Raw genomic sequence first — 17,685 nt, forward strand, 5'->3', positions numbered from 1 at the left:
ACAGAATTTCACATTAACTCTTTTATTTTAAACTTCTAAAGGAACTGGAGGTCCCCTTGAGCAAAAAAGGTATCTCTGTGAATCTTTAAGCAGGAAAGTATAGCAAGTTGCGCCATCCAGACAGTGTTTTCTTTCTGCTTCCTCTTCAGTACACTCTGAGAAAAAAAAAATGAAATCAATGTGCAAGTTACTCACATTTTCACTTCCAGAGTCCAATCTCGTGGCCTTAAAGGTCGGGACACACTAGGCGACAAGTCGCTCTGTGTGTACTGCTTAAAAACAATTCGCTGCGACAAGTTGTTTGTTCGGTGCACAAACAGCGAATTTGGAAGAGTGGGAATGCGAACTAGTTTTCCAATTCAATATGGCGAAAATACATGACGCTCTCTCATTGGTTAATTTACATTTTGTCGCAACAACTAGTCGCAGCGATTTGTCGCAGACGTGTAGACACGCTGCGACAACGCTGCTATCGCTCATTTTGTCGCTGCGATGTGTCGCACGAATTCAAACTGGTTTAAATTAGTGCGACACGTCGCAGCGACAAAATTCTGTCGCAGCGACTGGTTTGTCGCAAGAATGCACCATGTCACACGAGGCGACATGTCGCAGCGACGTGTTGCAGCGACGTGTCGCCTAGTGTGTCCCGAACTTTATGAGATTGTGGCAGAAGTTTATGATGAAAAAGGAATAATTATAGGTCTAACTTTGAATTCTGTGTGAAACCCTGCTATTTAAATGAAAAGCTATCGAGCAGTACTTTTATGTGCCATAGTAAATGTACAGTAATAATTTTGCTAGCAAGGTGTACTATGTATGGTTCTAAGCCCTCTCAATTCTGAGTTTGTGGATGACCCTAGTGTCTCGGTGACCATTCAAATGAAAGCTATTGAGCAGAACTTTCATGTGGTGCTGTGTATTATGCTGTACAAGGTGGCTCTATCTTTTACGTCTCTGGCATCCTCGGAGACCCAGGGGCAGTTAATGGGGGCGAGGGGCAGCTTATCGGGACAACGGGATTTTCGGGCGAAAGTTTACAACATAGAGCGTAACAGCCCCTGGGCACTTAGTCTTACCGAACCAGTTCCAGAAGCGTTTGAACTCCTCCCTCTTGATTGGCCACAAAAATATTTTTGTGGCCAATCAGCGAGGTTGTCCAGAAGAGCGACTCTGATGTCTTCTTACACGAAGTTGTTTTCCTCATAGACTTGTCGTGGATGCTCTGCCCATCAATCGGATGCTATTACATGTAGAGTCTCAGAAAAAAATAAACCTTAGACGATTGCCAGTTCTACACTGTTAGTTGCGCGCTTTTTAATAGTTATTCGAGTAAACAACAACTCTTATTATTTTTCTCGGTCGTTGCCCGACTTCTGGAACTTGCCACGGTCTGGGTACTTCACTGCACGGGCCACGCGTTAGCGAAGATATCGCTGTCGTCACCTATTGTTATTTTGTTTCCAGCTTGACAGTTAAAACAAAGGGTTTTTGTTTAATTTGATGGATATTTAAATAACAAAAACAAAACTTCTAAACAAGAGGTGCTCGCGTATAGCTTTAAAAACTTTTGGTTTCCTTGCGCTATGCTACATTTAACATATTCCCAGGCCTCGTTGTTTTGTTTCTGTTTTGCTTTTTTATCTGAGACCCACGTAGTATCATCCGATGGACGGGCTTAACAACAACGACGAGTCTATGAGGAAAACAACTTCGTGTAAGAAGACGTCAGAGTCGCTTTTCTGGTCAACCTCGCTGATTGGCCACAAAAATAATTTTTGTGGCCAATCAAGAGGAAGGAGTTCAAACGCTTCTGGAACTGGTTCGGTAAGACAAAGTGCCCAGGGGCTGTTACGCTCTATGTTGTAAACTTTCGCCCGAAAATCCCGTTGTCCCGATAAGCTGCCCGTCGCCCCCACTAACTGCCCCTGGGTCTCCGAGGATGCGTCTCTGGATGAAACCCTAGTGTGTAACCATTCAAATGAAAGCTATTGAGCAGAACTTTCATGTGGTGCTGTGTATTATGCTGTACAAGGTGGCTCTATCTTTTACGTCTCTGGATCAGTGAAACCCTAGTGTGTAACCATTCAAATGAAAGCTATTTAGCAGAACTTTCATGCGGTGCTGTTTATTATGCCGTTAAAGGTAGTTCTAACTTTCAAGTGGATAAAACCCTAGTGTGTGACCATTCAAATGAAAGATATCAAGCATTGCTTTCATGGGTTGCTGTTTAACGTGACTCTGGCAATTTTCAGAACTTTTGGTTCTGCAGTTGATGGCCCTGCTTTTTAAATATTGTATAAAATGAATTTTAAAGTGTTAAGAAGGTTGGAGGCGGGGTGCAGAGTTTAAGACTAAACAAGACAACGACGAAATTTGATTTGGAATTATAATCAACTATACACTTTCAAGAGAAAACACCTACCTTCCACCCTATTGTCCATACGCTTTCGATCTAAATTATAAAATCAATCAATCAATCAATCAATCAAAACCTTTATTTATACACGATGGGATAAAAAAGCTACATAGCTTGTGGGGTCGTGTGTAAATAAAAACATTAAAACTAGTAGATAAAAAACATTAAAACTATATTAAGGTAAAAAGGCTAAAAAGCTAAGCTAAAAATAGATAAATTGCTAAAATTGTTACAATGATAAAAAGATAAAAAGCGCTAAGATCTCTTACAATAAAGATTGTAAAACACATTGATTTGAATGATTTTATCATGGAATTTATGTACTTCGCTATCTCAAACTTTGATTATTTGGTTAAAAAATAGAAAAGGCTTAAATTCCACAGTAGAAGAAATTGCGCTGCTTTCTTCATTTGTTAAATATAATTGCTTATTGACCTTCCTTAAACCCTTACTCTATTTCCGAGACCAAAGTATGCCATTTTCCAATTCCTTCCTGACCCAAACGTTCTCACCCTATTTCAGACTAAATCCTACTCAGGGACTGCTTCGGTTTGCGTAAACACTTCCAAGTTATCAAAAAAGTTACTACCAAGAATTATATACCTCCGTAATTCTGCCTGGAGTGCACAAAGCATTCAATACCTTATTTCACGCCAAACTGGTCAAATTTTGGAGCACAGCAGCTCGAAAACACTACCTTTTGGCTCCGTACATACATATATAGCTTCTAAAAAAGAGTCCCCGGGGGGCGGGCATACAGCTAATATGACCCATAAGTAAATATCCCTGAACTGAACGAGAATGGAAAGAAATCAAAAGAACAAATAACTGAATTTGTCGCTGGCAAAACATTCAAAAGAAAGTGGAGAAAACAGCTCACCGTTCTTTTCATCGTGATCATCTCTTGAAGCATCTATAAATTCAAAATTAAATTAAATTACAAACACAGATTAAACAACTAATGAGAAACGGCTTGCGATGCATCAACAGCGAGACAAATTTGTTTTCGTACTAAAATGCAGGTCAAAGTACATATGCTGAGACATTTACAATGAAAATAAAACAAAAGTAACCTGATTTTTTGGCATCAGCGACACAAACCAGCCAAACAACAAGGCAAAGTAAAACAGCAGTCTTCATGGTTGTGAATTTCTTCGCTTGTGATAAGAGTTTCTTCTTGATAATCTTGCGTCCCTTAGATACCTGTGAAACGTTTGATTTGGTTAATGAAACATTTATTCGCACCCCGGGTAAATTATTGATGTCACGAGTTGGGTAACTCATTCCCGCTTGCGTTGTATTACTTCATAATACAAAGAAGCAGGACCAATCAGATAACGTTATTTCTCATTATCTTTTGAAGTTAAGACACCCCTACCTAGTGCAAAGCTTTTAAATATAAAGAAATGATTGTTCATGAATCGTTTTGTTTTTACGCCTGGAATGAGCGTAACCTATGACAAATTGTAAACCAAGGAAGCATCAAATCATGGTACCGCCCTCTAGACGAGACTCGTTGCACTGCTTGCGATGAAAAAGAGGCGCTTCTGTTATTTCCAATTTTGTTTTTCCCCAGGATTTTATTGACGTGCTTAGTTTAAAGGGACTATGTCACGGATTTTACAGATTTTTGAACAGCCAAAAATAATATTTGTGACAAAGAAACCTAAAAATAATATTCCATTTTTGTTAAAAACTGTTATATAAGAGCATTGAAACTGTTAACGAGCATCTTTTGGCTGCGGATGCCTTGGATAGAAACGTATTACAACTTGAAAAAGTTAGGCTAACGTGGCTAAAATTTGCGAATTATTCGGTATTGATCTTTGCATGCTTTACTGAGAAATGTGGCAAATATTTGTGCAAATTGCGTTCTCTGCCAAGCGTGGTCAGGTTATAAGAAACCCTGGGAATTATTCGGATTAATTAGGCTCTAAAAATATATTCCAACGTTAAAACTTAAGTCGATGAATTTACTTATAATCTTAAATAGTCGACTGGGTTTAGAGTGATGGAAAATCTTTTTCCGAACCAAAATGCGATGGACTTTTTTAAAGAGACAGCCTTAACTTATGGACCGTTTGTATTCCTTTTTTTTCTCTCGAAATCCAACAAGCAGACGTTATCACAAGGCAACCCAGTCTCAAGACTTTAGTTAGACCCAGTTTATAAAGGTTTGTGTCGGAACGGAACAGTTTTGTTTTAAGTGGTATATATTCGAGACCTTAGTGCGAAGGGCTTACATCCATGAAAAATAAGGAGAATCTCCGAATGGTCTTCTCTTCATAAAAGCAACGTCTCGGCATCAGTCCACGGCATAAACCCAAAATCTAGTACAAAAAAATGACTTACGCTGTTGCTCGGTTAAATTATATCTTGTTAGGCAGCTCGTTAAGCCCGTTTGAAGCGATTTCGGTGAGTAAACGTATGGACGTTTTCGTTTACCTGTACGTTAATAGATATACTCATGGACGTACACGTGTAAGGTGTTCCATATTCAATTACTTCATTTTGTCAAACATCTAGCGCAGATAAGGTATTAACTTAGTGGACGGTTTACAGTTCCTTTTTCTCTGCAAGTCCAATCAGCAGCTTTTATAGTACACGTAGGCGGCAATTGTGAGACGAGACTGTTTTGACCACACGCGCGCACTCGCAAGTTGACGGATCGAGACGATCGGTACCTCACTGCTGTGAAATGAGATACATGAAAGCTTTTAGCACTTGTTCTCCGATTTAAAAATCCCTATTAACTATATGCATTACACGATGAGCGCTTGTCTTACCATTAACGGCAGTCTGTGCAGTATCTGAGAGACTTCTGAGATCTAACTCACCTCGGCTATTCTTTGGATAATTGTATCAATGTTGAATACTGGTAGCGTCCTATCTTAAGTGATCAAAGTCTACAGGGCGGTGATTTAAAAACCAAATTGACGGTGTGAAAGATGGTAAACATGTGGTCTTATTTTATTGGTTATTGATGACAATTCGACTCTGGTGATTGGCTGCATTGAAATGGAGAGCACTGTTATGCTTTTTGCCTGGGGATATACGAAAACTCTTTCACGTCGATAACAAATTAAAGGCGAATACTTTCGTGAAAATACTGCTTGCAAAATGGTCCTCTAAAAGAATTTGTTACTGATGTATGTGCGCAATTGGTGTAATGAGTCAGACATTTCGCCCAAACTCAAACGCACGGCAAATTGTATAGAACAGCAGAAAAAGACCATAGTACTAGAAATTTTGCAGGTCTCAGTGTAAACCGTATTTATTTTCACAAGCATGTTAATTGGCCAGACATCTTAATCGTTAGAATTCACCATTCTAAAACAAAAATACAAGACAGCTAACACAAATAAAATTCGTAAAACAATTTTAAATGGCTAAAAATTGCCAATTATTCGGTATCGATCTTTGCATGCTTTACTGAGAAATGTGGCAAATATTTGTGCAAATTGCGTTCTCTGCCAAGCTTGGTCAGGTTATAAGAAACCCTGGGAATTATTCGGAATAATTAGGCTCTAAAAATATATTCCAACGTTAAAATTTAAGTCGTTGAATTTACTTATAATATTAAATAGTCGACTAGGTTTAGAGTGATGGAAAATCTTTTTCAGAACCAAAATGCGATGGACTTTTTTTAAAGAGACAGCCTTAACTTATGGACCGTTTGTATTCCTTCTTTCCTCTCGAAATCCAACAAGCAGACGTTATCACAAGGCAACCCAGTCTCAAGACTTTAGTTATACCCAATTTATAAAGGTTTGTGTCGGAACGGAACAGTTTTGTTTTAAGTGGTATATATTCGAGACCTTAGTGCGAAGGGCTTACATCCATGAAAAATAAGGAGAATCTCCGAATGGTCTTCTCTTCATAAAAGCAACGTCTCGGCATCAGTCCACGGCATAAACCCAAAATCTACTACAAAAAAATGACTTACGCTGTTGCTCGGTTAAATTATATCTTGTTAGGCAGCTCGTTAAGCCCGTTTGAAGCGATTTCGGTGAGTAAACGTTTGGACGTTTTCGTATACCTGTACGTTAATAGATATACTCATGGACGTACACGTGTAAGGTGTTCCAAATTCAAGTATTTCATTTTGTCATACATCTAGCGTAGATAAGGTATTAACTAAGTGGATGGTTTACAGTCTGTGTTTCTCTGGAAGTCCAATCAGCAGCTTTTATAGTACACGTTGGCGGCAATTGTGAGACGAGACTGTTTTGACCACACGCGCGCACTCGCAAGTTGACGGATCGAGACGATCGGTACCTCACTGCTGTGAAATGAGATACATGAAAGCTTTTAGCACTTGTTCTCCGATTTAAAAATCCCTATTAACTATATGCATTACACGATGAGCGCTTGTCTTACCATTAACGGCAGTCTGTGCAGTATCTGAGAGACTTCTGAGATCTAACTCACCTCGGCTATTCTTTGGATAATTGTATCAATGTTGAATACTGGTAGCGTCCTATCTTAAGTGATCAAAGTCTACAGGGCGGTGATTTAAAAACCAAATTGACGGTGTGAAAGATGGCAAACATGTGGTCTTATTTTATTGGTTATTGATGACAATTCGACTCTGGTGATTGGCTGCATTGAAATGGAGAGCACTGTTATGCTTTTTGCCTGGGGATATACGAAAACTCTTTCACGTCGATAACAAATTAAAGGCGAATACTTTCGCGAAAATACTGCTTGCAAAATGGTCCTCTAAAAGAATTTGTTACTGATGTATGTGCGCAATTGGTGTAATGAGTCAGACATTTCGCCCAAACTCAAACGCACGGCAAATTGTATAGAACAGCAGAAGAAGACCATAGTACTAGAAATTTTGCAGGTCTCAGTGGAAACCGTATTTATTTTCACAAGCATGTTAATTGGCCAGACATCTTAATCGTTAGAATTCACCATTCTAAAACAAAAATACAAGACAGCTAACACAAATAAAATTCGTAAAACAATTTTAAATGGCTAAAAATTGCCAATTATTCGGTATCGATCTTTGCATGCTTTACTGAGAAATGTGGCAAATATTTGTGCAAATTGCGTTCTCTGCCAAGCTTGGTCAGGTTATAAGAAACCCTGGGAATTATTCGGAATAATTAGGCTCTAAAAATATATTCCAACGTTAAAATTTAAGTCGTTGAATTTACTTATAATCTTAAATAGTCGACTAGGTTTAGAGTGATGGAAAATCTTTTTCAGAACCAAAATGCGATGGACTTATTTACAGAGACAGCCTTAACTTATGGACCGTTTGTATTCCTTCTTTCCTCTCGAAATCCAACAAGCAGACGTTATCACAAGGCAACCCAGTCTCAAGACTTTAGTTATACCCAATTTATAAAGGTTTGTGTCGGAACGGAACAGTTTTGTTTTAAGTAGTATATATTCGAGACCTTAGTGCGAAGGGCTTACATCCATGAAAAATATAGAGAATCTCCGAATGGTCTTCTCTTTATAAAAGCAACGTCTCGGCATCAGTCCACGGCATAAACCCAAAATCTACTACAAAAAAATGACTTACGCTGTTGCTCGGTTAAATTATATCTTGTTAGGCAGCTCGTTAAGCCCGTTTGAAGTGATTTCGGTGAGTACACGTACACGTGTAAGGTGTTCCAAATTCAATTATTTCATTTTGTCATACATCTAGCGTAGATAAGGTATTAACTTAGTGGACGGTTTACAGTTCCCTTTTCTCTGCAAGTCCAATCAGCAGCTTTTATAGTACACGTAGGCGGCAATTGTGAGACGAGACTGTTTTGACCACACGCGCGCACTCGCAAGTTGACGGATCGAGACTATCGGTACCTCACTGCTGTGAAATGTGATACATGAAAGCTTTTAGCACTTGTTCTCCGATTTAAAAATCCCTATTAACCGCTTGATACGCATTACACGATGAGCGCTTGTCTTATCATTAACGGCAGTCTGTGCAGTATTTGAGAGACTTCTGAGATCTAACTTACCTCGGATATTCTTTGGATAATTGTATCAATGTTGAATACTGGTAGCGTCCTATCTTAAGTGATCAAAGTCTACAGGGCGGTGATTTAAAAACCAAATTGACGGTGTGAAAGATGGTAAACATGTTTTCTTATTTTATTGGTTATTGATGACAATTCGACTTTGGTGATTGGCTGCATTGAAATGGTGAGCACTATTATATGCTTTTTGCCTGGGGATATACGAATAAATTGCTCATTATTTACGCAATAGAAATTTTTAAATTTTAGATTGTAATTTTAGTTAGGGGACCTAAATAGGGATAACCTCGTGGTCCTCCTTTTCAGATACAATTTGTGTGTGTTTGAATAAAGTATTATTATTATTATTATTAAAACTCTTTCACGTCATTGACAAAGGCGAATACTTTCGCGAAAATACTGCTTGCAAAATGGTCCTCTTAAAGCATTTCTTACTGATGTATGTGCGCAATTGGTGTAATGAGTCAGACATTTCGCCCAAACTCAAACGCACGGCATATTGTATATAACAGCAGAAGAAGACCATAGTACTAGAAATTTTGCAAGTCTCAGTGGAAACCATATTGATTTTCACAAGCATGTTAATTGGCCAGACATCTTAATCGTTAGAATTCACCATTCCAAAACAAAAATACAAGACAGCTAACACAAATAAAATTCGTAAAACGATTTTAAATGGCTAAAAATTGCGAATTATTCTCTGCCAAGCTTGGTCAGGTTATAAGAACCCTGGGAATTTTTCGGAATAATTAGGCTCTAAAAAGATATTTCAACGTAAAAACTTAAGTCGGTGAATTTACTTATAGTCTTAAAGAGTCGACTGGGTTTAGAGTGATGGAAAACCTTTTTCCGAACCAAAATACGATGGACTTTTTTACAGAGACAGTTTTAACTTATGGACCGTTTGTATTCCTTTTTTTCTTTCGAAATCCAACAAGCAACAAGGCAACCCAGTCTCAAGACTTTAGTTATACCCAATTTATAAAGGTTTGTGTCGGAACGGAACAGTTTTGTTTTAAGTGGTATATATTCGAGACCTTGGTGCGAAGGGCTTACATCCATGAACGAGAAACTCCGAATGGTCTTCTCTTCATAAAAGCAACGTCTCGGCTTCAGTTCACGGCATAAACCCAAAATCTACTACAAAAAAATGACTTCCGCTGTTGCTCGGTTAAATTAATTCCTGTTAACCAGCTCGTTATGCCAGTTTCAAGCGATTTCGGTGAGCAAACGTTTGCGCGATTACGTATACCTGTACGTTAATAGATATACTCATTGACGTACACCTGTAAGTTGTTCCAAATTCAATTATTTAGTAGTTTACATGAAATTTCGCATGTTTTATTGGAAACGGTAATGATTTTCACCCTAAGTGGCCAGAATGTATAATTTTCAAGCTGAGGCCAAATCGAGGCTGGATGTTCTTATTTTTTAATATTTAAGCCTGAAAATGCTCTTAGCGTGTTCTTACATAGTACATAATTTTAGACACTACCTTAAGCAAATACTCTTTTTAAATGCATTTATGTCTTTGTCACCATTTGAAAGTTTGTGAAAATAGACCCATTTAGTTTGATTTGTTTGTTGAATTGTCCCTTTAGGAACACGCGATGGTTTCTGTTAAGTGAGTACTAGTTTGTTTCTTACAAACTTAATCTTCTTTCATATATATAAGAATGTATAATTTTGGAGCTGCCGAATCGAGACTGGATGTTCTTATTTTTCACGATTTAAGCCTAAAAACGCTCTTAGTGTGTTCTTTTTACTTGGTACAGAATTTTAGAATACCGATATTTTATACTTGTTTGCCATTTTTAAATAAACAAAGAAAATTTTATAGAAATTCCTTGTAGGTTAACTGTTACTATGATAAATGTGATTTCACACACTATGTCCTCAGTTGAACTGCGTACACTTATTATAGTGGGATATTTCAAAATACTAAAGTTTGTTTTATTTTTTAGAAAAACAGTTTTTGAGTACTCAGCACTTAGACCTTGATAACATTCAGTGGAGAAAAATGAGTCTTGGCAAAAGATTGGCAAAAATTAATCATGACTTAAATGGGGAGTTATGTCAAACATGTTCTAGAACCGCAAAATGCTTCAAATCCATACCCTGTCCAGCGGTATATACCTACAAACACAGTGATCAATGAAGACATACACTGGTTTGTGTCCACCACGATATTCAACATATAGAGGAAATTACATGGTTGCGCGGAGATATGAAATTTATCTTCAAGTGTTTAAATAAATATCTCACGAGTGAGCGCAGCAAACGAGTGGGATATCGATTTGAACATGAGAAGATAAATTTTATATCTCCAAGCAACCACGTAATATTCTGTTTATTATATAAACCTACTAATTACGATATTTTTGACGATTTTCCGAAGATTTCCGACCATTTTCCAAAGATTTCCGAAGATTCTCAACATGTTGTCCAAAGGTCGTACGAATGGTTTCGAACATTTTCCGAACTTTTCCCAAAATTTCCGAAGATATCCGAAGATTGCCGAGGAAGATCCGAAGATGTTTTGACTTAATATCGATTTTATTTGGCTCATTCAGCATTGAAACAGGGCAAACTTGTCAGAAAATGTTTCGAAATCGATATCTTCACATGTGAAAATAACACGTTATTTTCAAGTGTGAAGATATGATTTTTTCGCGCGAAAGATTTCCTGGTATTTCACTTATGTTTATATAATAAAACGTTTTAACTCTTAAGGTTGCTGAAGTTGTCGAATTAAGGCCCAGAGTGAGCGAAATGCAACAAAATGTTCTTAAAATCTTGTTCCAGAAACCCTCAACTGAAATCACTATTTTGCTTACACCCTTTGTCTTCTCCTCTAAGCTCCAGGCTCCCTCAAACGAGGGCACACCTGTTCTAAGGATGGATAACGCTTTCCACCGGATAAATCGCTATCCAGCGGATAAATCGCTATCCAGCGGATAAATCAAATAGATCAAAGTTGAATGAGAAATTTTAATATTAAAGACCAGTTTTACAGGCTTATGAGACCTGGTTTAATTGTCGGGTAACGAAATAGCCTCTGACTAGAGAAAATGGTCGAAATCTTACCTAGGTTTACTCTCTTGATCCTGATAAAACAATGGTGGTATCACTTTTCTGACCGCCATGTTGAATTAGAGTATATTTGTTTATTGGAAAACATTGTACAATCACATATTCGTTTTACTGACTAAGCAAGAGGAAACATTACAACATTAAAAATGTTTCCCTGTTTCCATGAACAAATTACCTTTTGAAAAGCGTTGAAATATTATTTAGTTTCTCAGAAACAAAATTTGCTTCTGAAATATATTTAATGAATGTTGCATGAATACAAATGAGGAAAAAACTGTTTTCACAACAAGGTTTCTGCAACAATGTTTTCTTGTTTGTGAGCACCTTCACTGACCAACCTAACTGACCCCCTCTATAATTCACAGGGACAGTAGAACAAAAAAGTCTAGAACCATATAATGAGACTAATTAAAATTTAATGGGCTATTTATCAACAGCTATCATTACAAGTACACATTCTGTTTTTGTAATAAACATTGCTGAATCAGACAAACAAGAATCTACAAAAACTATAAGGAATTGGGAGGCTCAAAAATTTACTGGGAAGCTAAAACTCAGTACACTGAGCCCTGGCTGGGGTCATTGTGTTGTGTTCTTGGGCAAGACTCTTTACTCAGTCACAGGGCCTTCCTCCCACCCCCAACCCAAGAGTAACAATGGGTACTGTACTTGCATGTGAAATTAATGCTGGAGGCTCGGAACCCTGAGGGCCACAAAAGTTGTGTATGAATTTAGTTAATTCATATACTAACTTTAACTTGAATCACTAAAAAATTTTTGCTAGCCATATTAGTAGGCTTATGTTTAAATACACGCAACCTTCTTACCTGGTTATAAAGAGTGATAATATAATAATATGGGGGCTCTTAGCTTGTAAATGAAAGCCTGCAAGGGTTAATTGCCTTATCTTTAATTTATTGCGTCTTTATATTGTCTTAATTTGTGACAAGGAGGAAAAAAAATAAAGGCGGATTTTATGCTAGAAACATTATTACATCCTCACTGTACATTGAAGTAAAATAGACAGAAATGACCAAAACTGAATTACCTGCATACTGGTCGTTCTGGGCGGCAAAAATGAACAGAATTACTGTCCGATCTTAAGTTGGCCGCGATTTCTCCTCGTCTTCATTTTGTTTCGTTGTCCCAAGAAATTCCAAAAGCTTTGGCCTCCTCACAACGTCTGACTTCGAGCCAAAGTTCGAAACGGTTTTCCCGTTCAACATGGGCCGCCATTTTGGAGGTAACCAGGCCTTTTGGAAAGTGTGGACTGGACTCCAGAAAATGGAGGACAAAGTAAGACAAAGAAAGGGTGGTAATGGTGGTGTAGGGGGTGGGGAGTGGGGGAATGTAAAAGTTTTTCATACGGAAAAAGAATAACAGAACTCGTTGTTTGTAGATGGAATAAGACTTTTTAAAATTTGCGAGAGAAAGTGGAGGAATTGAGGGCTCCTGTTGAGGTATAAAATACTTGGAGAATAGCCTGTTCCAGGCGTTCGGTTAGTTGGCGAGCAACATGGAATTCGGGACGAACGGCGCATTAAAGAAATGGCGCGAGGACTGAGGCGATCCATCTTTTCCCCACTCCCCTACCCTTGGTCATTCGGTTGCCGTTTTTCGCCCTGCTTCCCAACTAGCCGAAAGCCTGGAACAGGCTACTTGGAGAGTTCTAGTGTTTCAAAGCTGAAAATTTTTGGCAAAATATGTCCGTGATGCACTCTTGGAATTTAAAATGTTAATCGGTAACATGATGTCTTCCATTATCATTTTGTTAGGTTTTCCCAACAAATTATAGATGGCTTCTTTCCTCAAAAGGCAACGCCCTGTCGAACAAGACACCTATCTGTCGGAGACGCCGTGTCATACAACCCGACCCACAAAAATAACAGAAAGGGTAAAACGTTGCTAACCGGACACCTCCTGCAATTGAACACATGGCATATTTCAGAGGACGCTCGTGCCATTGATTTGATAAAGGTGGTCAGGGACCGCGGAGGGGGAGGGGCTGGTAGGGCTATAGCCCTACCACTTTTTTGGTTGGGTTGATATTTTAGGGCTCCGGATAAAAAGGATAATGTAATATATAGCTATAGGAAGGCCTAAAAGCGGAGCTACACATTTGACCTAAATAGGAAAAAAATCTAAACCTTGACCACACGGAATCTATCGAAACTGTGTTCATAAAGTAAACACATCATGAAATTTTCTGTCATAAAATCAGGCTCAGCAATTCAGTACAGGTTGTTATCTTGCATCAGGTTCCTGTCTCCTTCTTCAACGGACTTGTCCTATGTAGTGCGTAGCTTCGTATTAACACAATCATTTGCTAAAGTTATTGTATTCTTGATGATGACGGCCGCAGATTCAACAGCAAACAACAGAAACAAGCAAACTGGACTTGCACAAGGAATATCATTCGCAATTATTTCGGGTCTCCTCGTCAACAATTTTCGTTTTCCACAATTTCACGGAATATAGATAACTTTTGAGGACATCGTGGGAGAAAGTTCTCTGTCGCTCTTTTTACTCGCGGTTTCATTCAGCCTGGCAGAAAACACCGCACAACAAATTTCCCCGCGTTTTCGTATCATAACTTCGTTTAGATATAACTGAAACATGAAGATGAAGTATTCAACATGACACGAGCATGGGACAAAGAAAATTTCTGAGTCCCCGACGGGAATCGAACCCATGGCCTCCCAGATACCGGTTGGGTGCTCTAACCAACTGAGCTACGAGAGACTCGTTGTGAGCTGGGCCATTTTTACTAGGTTGATAAGTAACACGCGTCCTGCATACTGCTAGGATCAGCAATGTCGAATTCATCAAAATTTACCATCTTTATTATTTACTACAAACTTGATGAATTCGACATTGCTGATCCTAGCAGTATGCAGGACGCGTGTCACTTATTAACATAGTAAAATGGCCCAGCTCACAACGAGTCTCTCGTAGCTCAGTTGGTTAGAGCGCCCAACCGGTATCTGGGAGGCCATGGGTTCGATTCCCGTCGGGGACTCAGAATTTTTCTTTGTCCCATGCTCGTGTCATGTTGAATACTTCATCTTCATTATTTATTACCGAGCTTAAAAATTTACCATCTTTATTATTTACTAACTGAAACATCTACATCATCGAGTCGATAGAAAATAACGTCAATTGCTCGTTGTACGGTTACGAAAAATGTGACCAGAGCCCAATAAAATTAAAATTTAACGGTGTAGCGATTGAACGAGAGCCACAATTTTTTTTCGTTAAGGCGCATCGAGGTTTCGATACACTCACACTTGAAAAAAGACAAACAAAACAGAGCAGTTGGATAATAAACCTCTCAGATCTTTTCCTGTGTAGTGTCGCTGAGTAATTTTACCCGTTGTCTACATTTTGACTTGCCCTGCAAGCTTTATTTGCTGTTTGTAATTTTCTTTAGCCACGGGCGGAAAACCTCCTCGTCCCTAGGCCTAATCCTTGCGTACGTACGAGGCTTGCGGCGCCCCAAAAATTTCTCAGCTCGATGGATAACCATTTGCTTACTTATGGATGCTCCGGTCGCGCGCGCCTTTGGCTATGAATTTTTACATGATAAATGGAGGAAAAGTGACCCCTAATGCTTGCTTTTCTTAGCCAGCTTTTTAGCCCTACCACTTCAAAATGGTCTCCGCGGTCCCTGGTGGTGACAGACGAAGGGACATGTTGTGGGGACATGTCGCAGGGACATGTATCAGGGACAAAATCACAGCATGTACGTACACGCACAAGAAAATGTAGCTACAATGGGATGTGTCGATGCAACATATATGTCCCTGCTACACGTTCTTGCCTGTGTCGGAATGTTGTGATTTTGTCCCTGATACATGTCCCTTTGCGTGTAAGCACCTTAAGAATATGGAACACAAACGGAACCTCTCCCAATGGTGAAGTGGACGCGCCCGCTTTGCCACAATTTTATGCCTCGCTTTGCGACAAAGCAATTTTCGATTGAGCGTCCTATTAAAATCCAAAACCAAAGTAATCACTCTAGCTAATCATAAAGGACACCAACAATCAAGTAAACCAAGCAAATCTCGAAGCAAATACATGTGATCGGCACGAAACGCGGGAAAAATGGGCGTGAGCGAGTTACGATTGGTTTTCGTTTTACTTCTGATTGGATGAGAAAAGTGGCGCGAGATATTTAAACCAATCACTAAGCGTAGTAATTCAAAACCAAAGCAAATGCGAATTGCTGTTGAACTTAGGTTCAGGCGAAAAAACGGCTGTGGCGAGATAGCCGTATTGAAAAAGGTGGTCTCGATTTGGGATAGCACATATGCGAGAACTATATATATAGGAAGACTGACACTGAAAGAGAAGATGACAAGATGATATGGGAATCTTAATCAACACCACACATACGCTAACTTCTTTTATTTTGAATTTCAAATAGCAAGTTAGCCAAACTGTTGCCTCTTCAGGTCACTAAATTTCCATTTCTCTGACCAAGGCTTTCAACCCTTCAAATGTCTCCTCCCCCGTGGGAATGATTTGATTGGCTGGCAGTAAGAAACCGTAACGGCCTGTGTCACGCAACTCCACCGAGAAGGAATATTTCACACCAAGTTTCCCGTATGTCCAGTCTTCTGATCCTCCGGCTGCAGGGTCTGAAAGAACCCCCAGAAAAAAAAATGGTGAAAGAAATGTAGCATGCTGTTGTTACCCAATAATTATACTTTTTTATATAAATATCTCACATTTTTGTAACAACATTTTGAAAGTTTAATTTTGTAATGGGCTCCATCTGTTTTGATCATGATGGTCAATCACAATCAAAGACATTTGATGGTGATGCTGACATAGGAAATGTTGGTTTTCCTGTCCCTGCGTGTTGCCATGCCAACCATTGTTTTCATCATTTCAGAGATTGTGATTGGTCAAAACTAAATAGAACTATTAAAATCAGCGATAATAATTTTGAATGGCGTTTCGATGAATCGTTCATCATTTTCAAATTCTAAAAGTCAGATTCTTATGAGTTCTCAATATAAAGAACTCATAAGAATCTTATGAGTTCTCAATATAAAGAACTCATAAGAATCTGACTTTTAGATTTTGAAAGTGGTGAAGGATTCATCGAAACGTCATTCGAAGTTATTATCGCTGATTTTTATTCTTCATTGTTTGTCGAAAGCCTCCGTTATTAGAACCTATCAAAGAGCTATCAAAATGATGTCAAAAAATATATAAAGGAAACATTGCTTAAGGCAATGGTAAGGCGTGTATTGGTTGCAATGGAGGAATTTGTTGTGAAACTTACAGAAAGTATTTTTCATTGTGGGTGGTGCTGTGGTCTAACAGTTAGCTCGTTGAATTGTAGATTAATTACATTGAGCGAACTGAATTCAAGGGCTGCCTGGTCTTGGGTCATTGTGTTGTGTTCTTGGGTCAGTGGCATTACCCCCACAGTGCTACTCTACACCCAGGAATTATTTTTCAGTTTTCAGTTTGAGTAAATGTGGCCTGCGAACAAACAGTAAACAATTACCCTAGTGGGTAATAGAGAGAACAAAAGACTGACACTGGCCTGGAGCGAGCCGAACGCCGTCTGGGCAGGAATATCTTTGCAGATCTCCCTTTCGGAAACGCGCTCGTTTTACCCCATTAGAGAGTCAGGTAAGGGAGACTGCTTGTATTTATGACGTTGCCATGGCAACGTCATATACCATGGACACATGGTTGACATATCAAAATTTTCGCAAAGGATGAATGAACAGCTACCGAAAGTTTGAGCATTGTAGGGTAAATGCTTTTTTCAAAATTTGGAAAAAACCTTACGGGGGGGGGGGGTGGCATCCACCCCCCCCCCCCTTGTACGTCCGAGGGTTAAAACGAAATATGTACAGTAAATAACGAAGTCGTAATTCTTACATAGTAGAGCGGCCGATGATCCATACTGAAACTTTGTTCCGTGCTTACTTGTGATAGCATTCGCGGCCGCCCTAGCAACCCTCATCTGGCAACATGAGTGTAAAATGAAGTTGAATTAAATGAGTTATATTTATTAAGTTTTATTTTAAAACCTTACATAAGTGCGATAGAAATAGAATAGAAATTACGATGATCGACTGATCTGAATTTTCTCCGATTCCCTAGTCAGTCAGTCAGTCAGTCAGTCAGCCTGTCAGTCAGTCAGTCAGTCAG

The 17,685-nt window shown here is 38.9% G+C and overlaps 2 protein-coding genes and 1 long non-coding RNA gene across 5 annotated transcripts in view; all 3 read right to left on the minus strand.

The window, feature by feature from the left end:
• LOC144628424 (uncharacterized) overlaps positions 1-17,685 on the minus strand; it is a 71,390-nt gene that overhangs the window by 4,177 nt on the left and 49,528 nt on the right. The window lies entirely within an intron of this gene.
• On the minus strand, positions 4-12,743 carry LOC144628407 (uncharacterized). Of its 3 annotated transcripts, none has more exons than XM_078486507.1 (5): positions 12,557-12,743; positions 3,490-3,619; positions 3,297-3,329; positions 2,423-2,452; positions 4-155 (listed from the first exon to the last, which is right to left on the minus strand). In XM_078486507.1, exons 1-5 carry the CDS (start codon positions 12,560-12,562, stop codon positions 28-30), a joined length of 327 nt encoding a protein of 108 aa, XP_078342633.1. In that variant the 5' UTR covers positions 12,563-12,743; the 3' UTR covers positions 4-27. The 3 variants fall into 3 exon arrangements, with proteins under 3 accessions (XP_078342633.1, XP_078342636.1, XP_078342635.1); XM_078486510.1 differs by lacking the exon at positions 12,557-12,743 and adding an exon at positions 8,398-8,488; XM_078486509.1 differs by lacking the exon at positions 12,557-12,743 and adding an exon at positions 5,203-5,294.
• Positions 15,901-17,685, minus strand: part of LOC144628321 (carboxypeptidase B-like) — a 14,401-nt gene continuing 12,616 nt past the window's right edge. Inside the window, exons 9-10 of the mRNA XM_078486415.1 lie at positions 17,413-17,497; positions 15,901-16,148 (exon numbers count right to left, since the gene is read on the minus strand). Coding sequence (XP_078342541.1) covers positions 15,967-16,148; positions 17,413-17,497 — 267 coding nt within the window. The 3' untranslated portion in view covers positions 15,901-15,966. The remainder of the gene's footprint in view (positions 16,149-17,412; positions 17,498-17,685) is intronic.

This window comes from Oculina patagonica, chromosome 10, assembly GCF_052425735.1.
Source record: "Oculina patagonica isolate OP01 chromosome 10, crgOcupat, whole genome shotgun sequence".
Classification (NCBI taxonomy): domain Eukaryota; kingdom Metazoa; phylum Cnidaria; class Anthozoa; order Scleractinia; family Oculinidae; genus Oculina; species Oculina patagonica.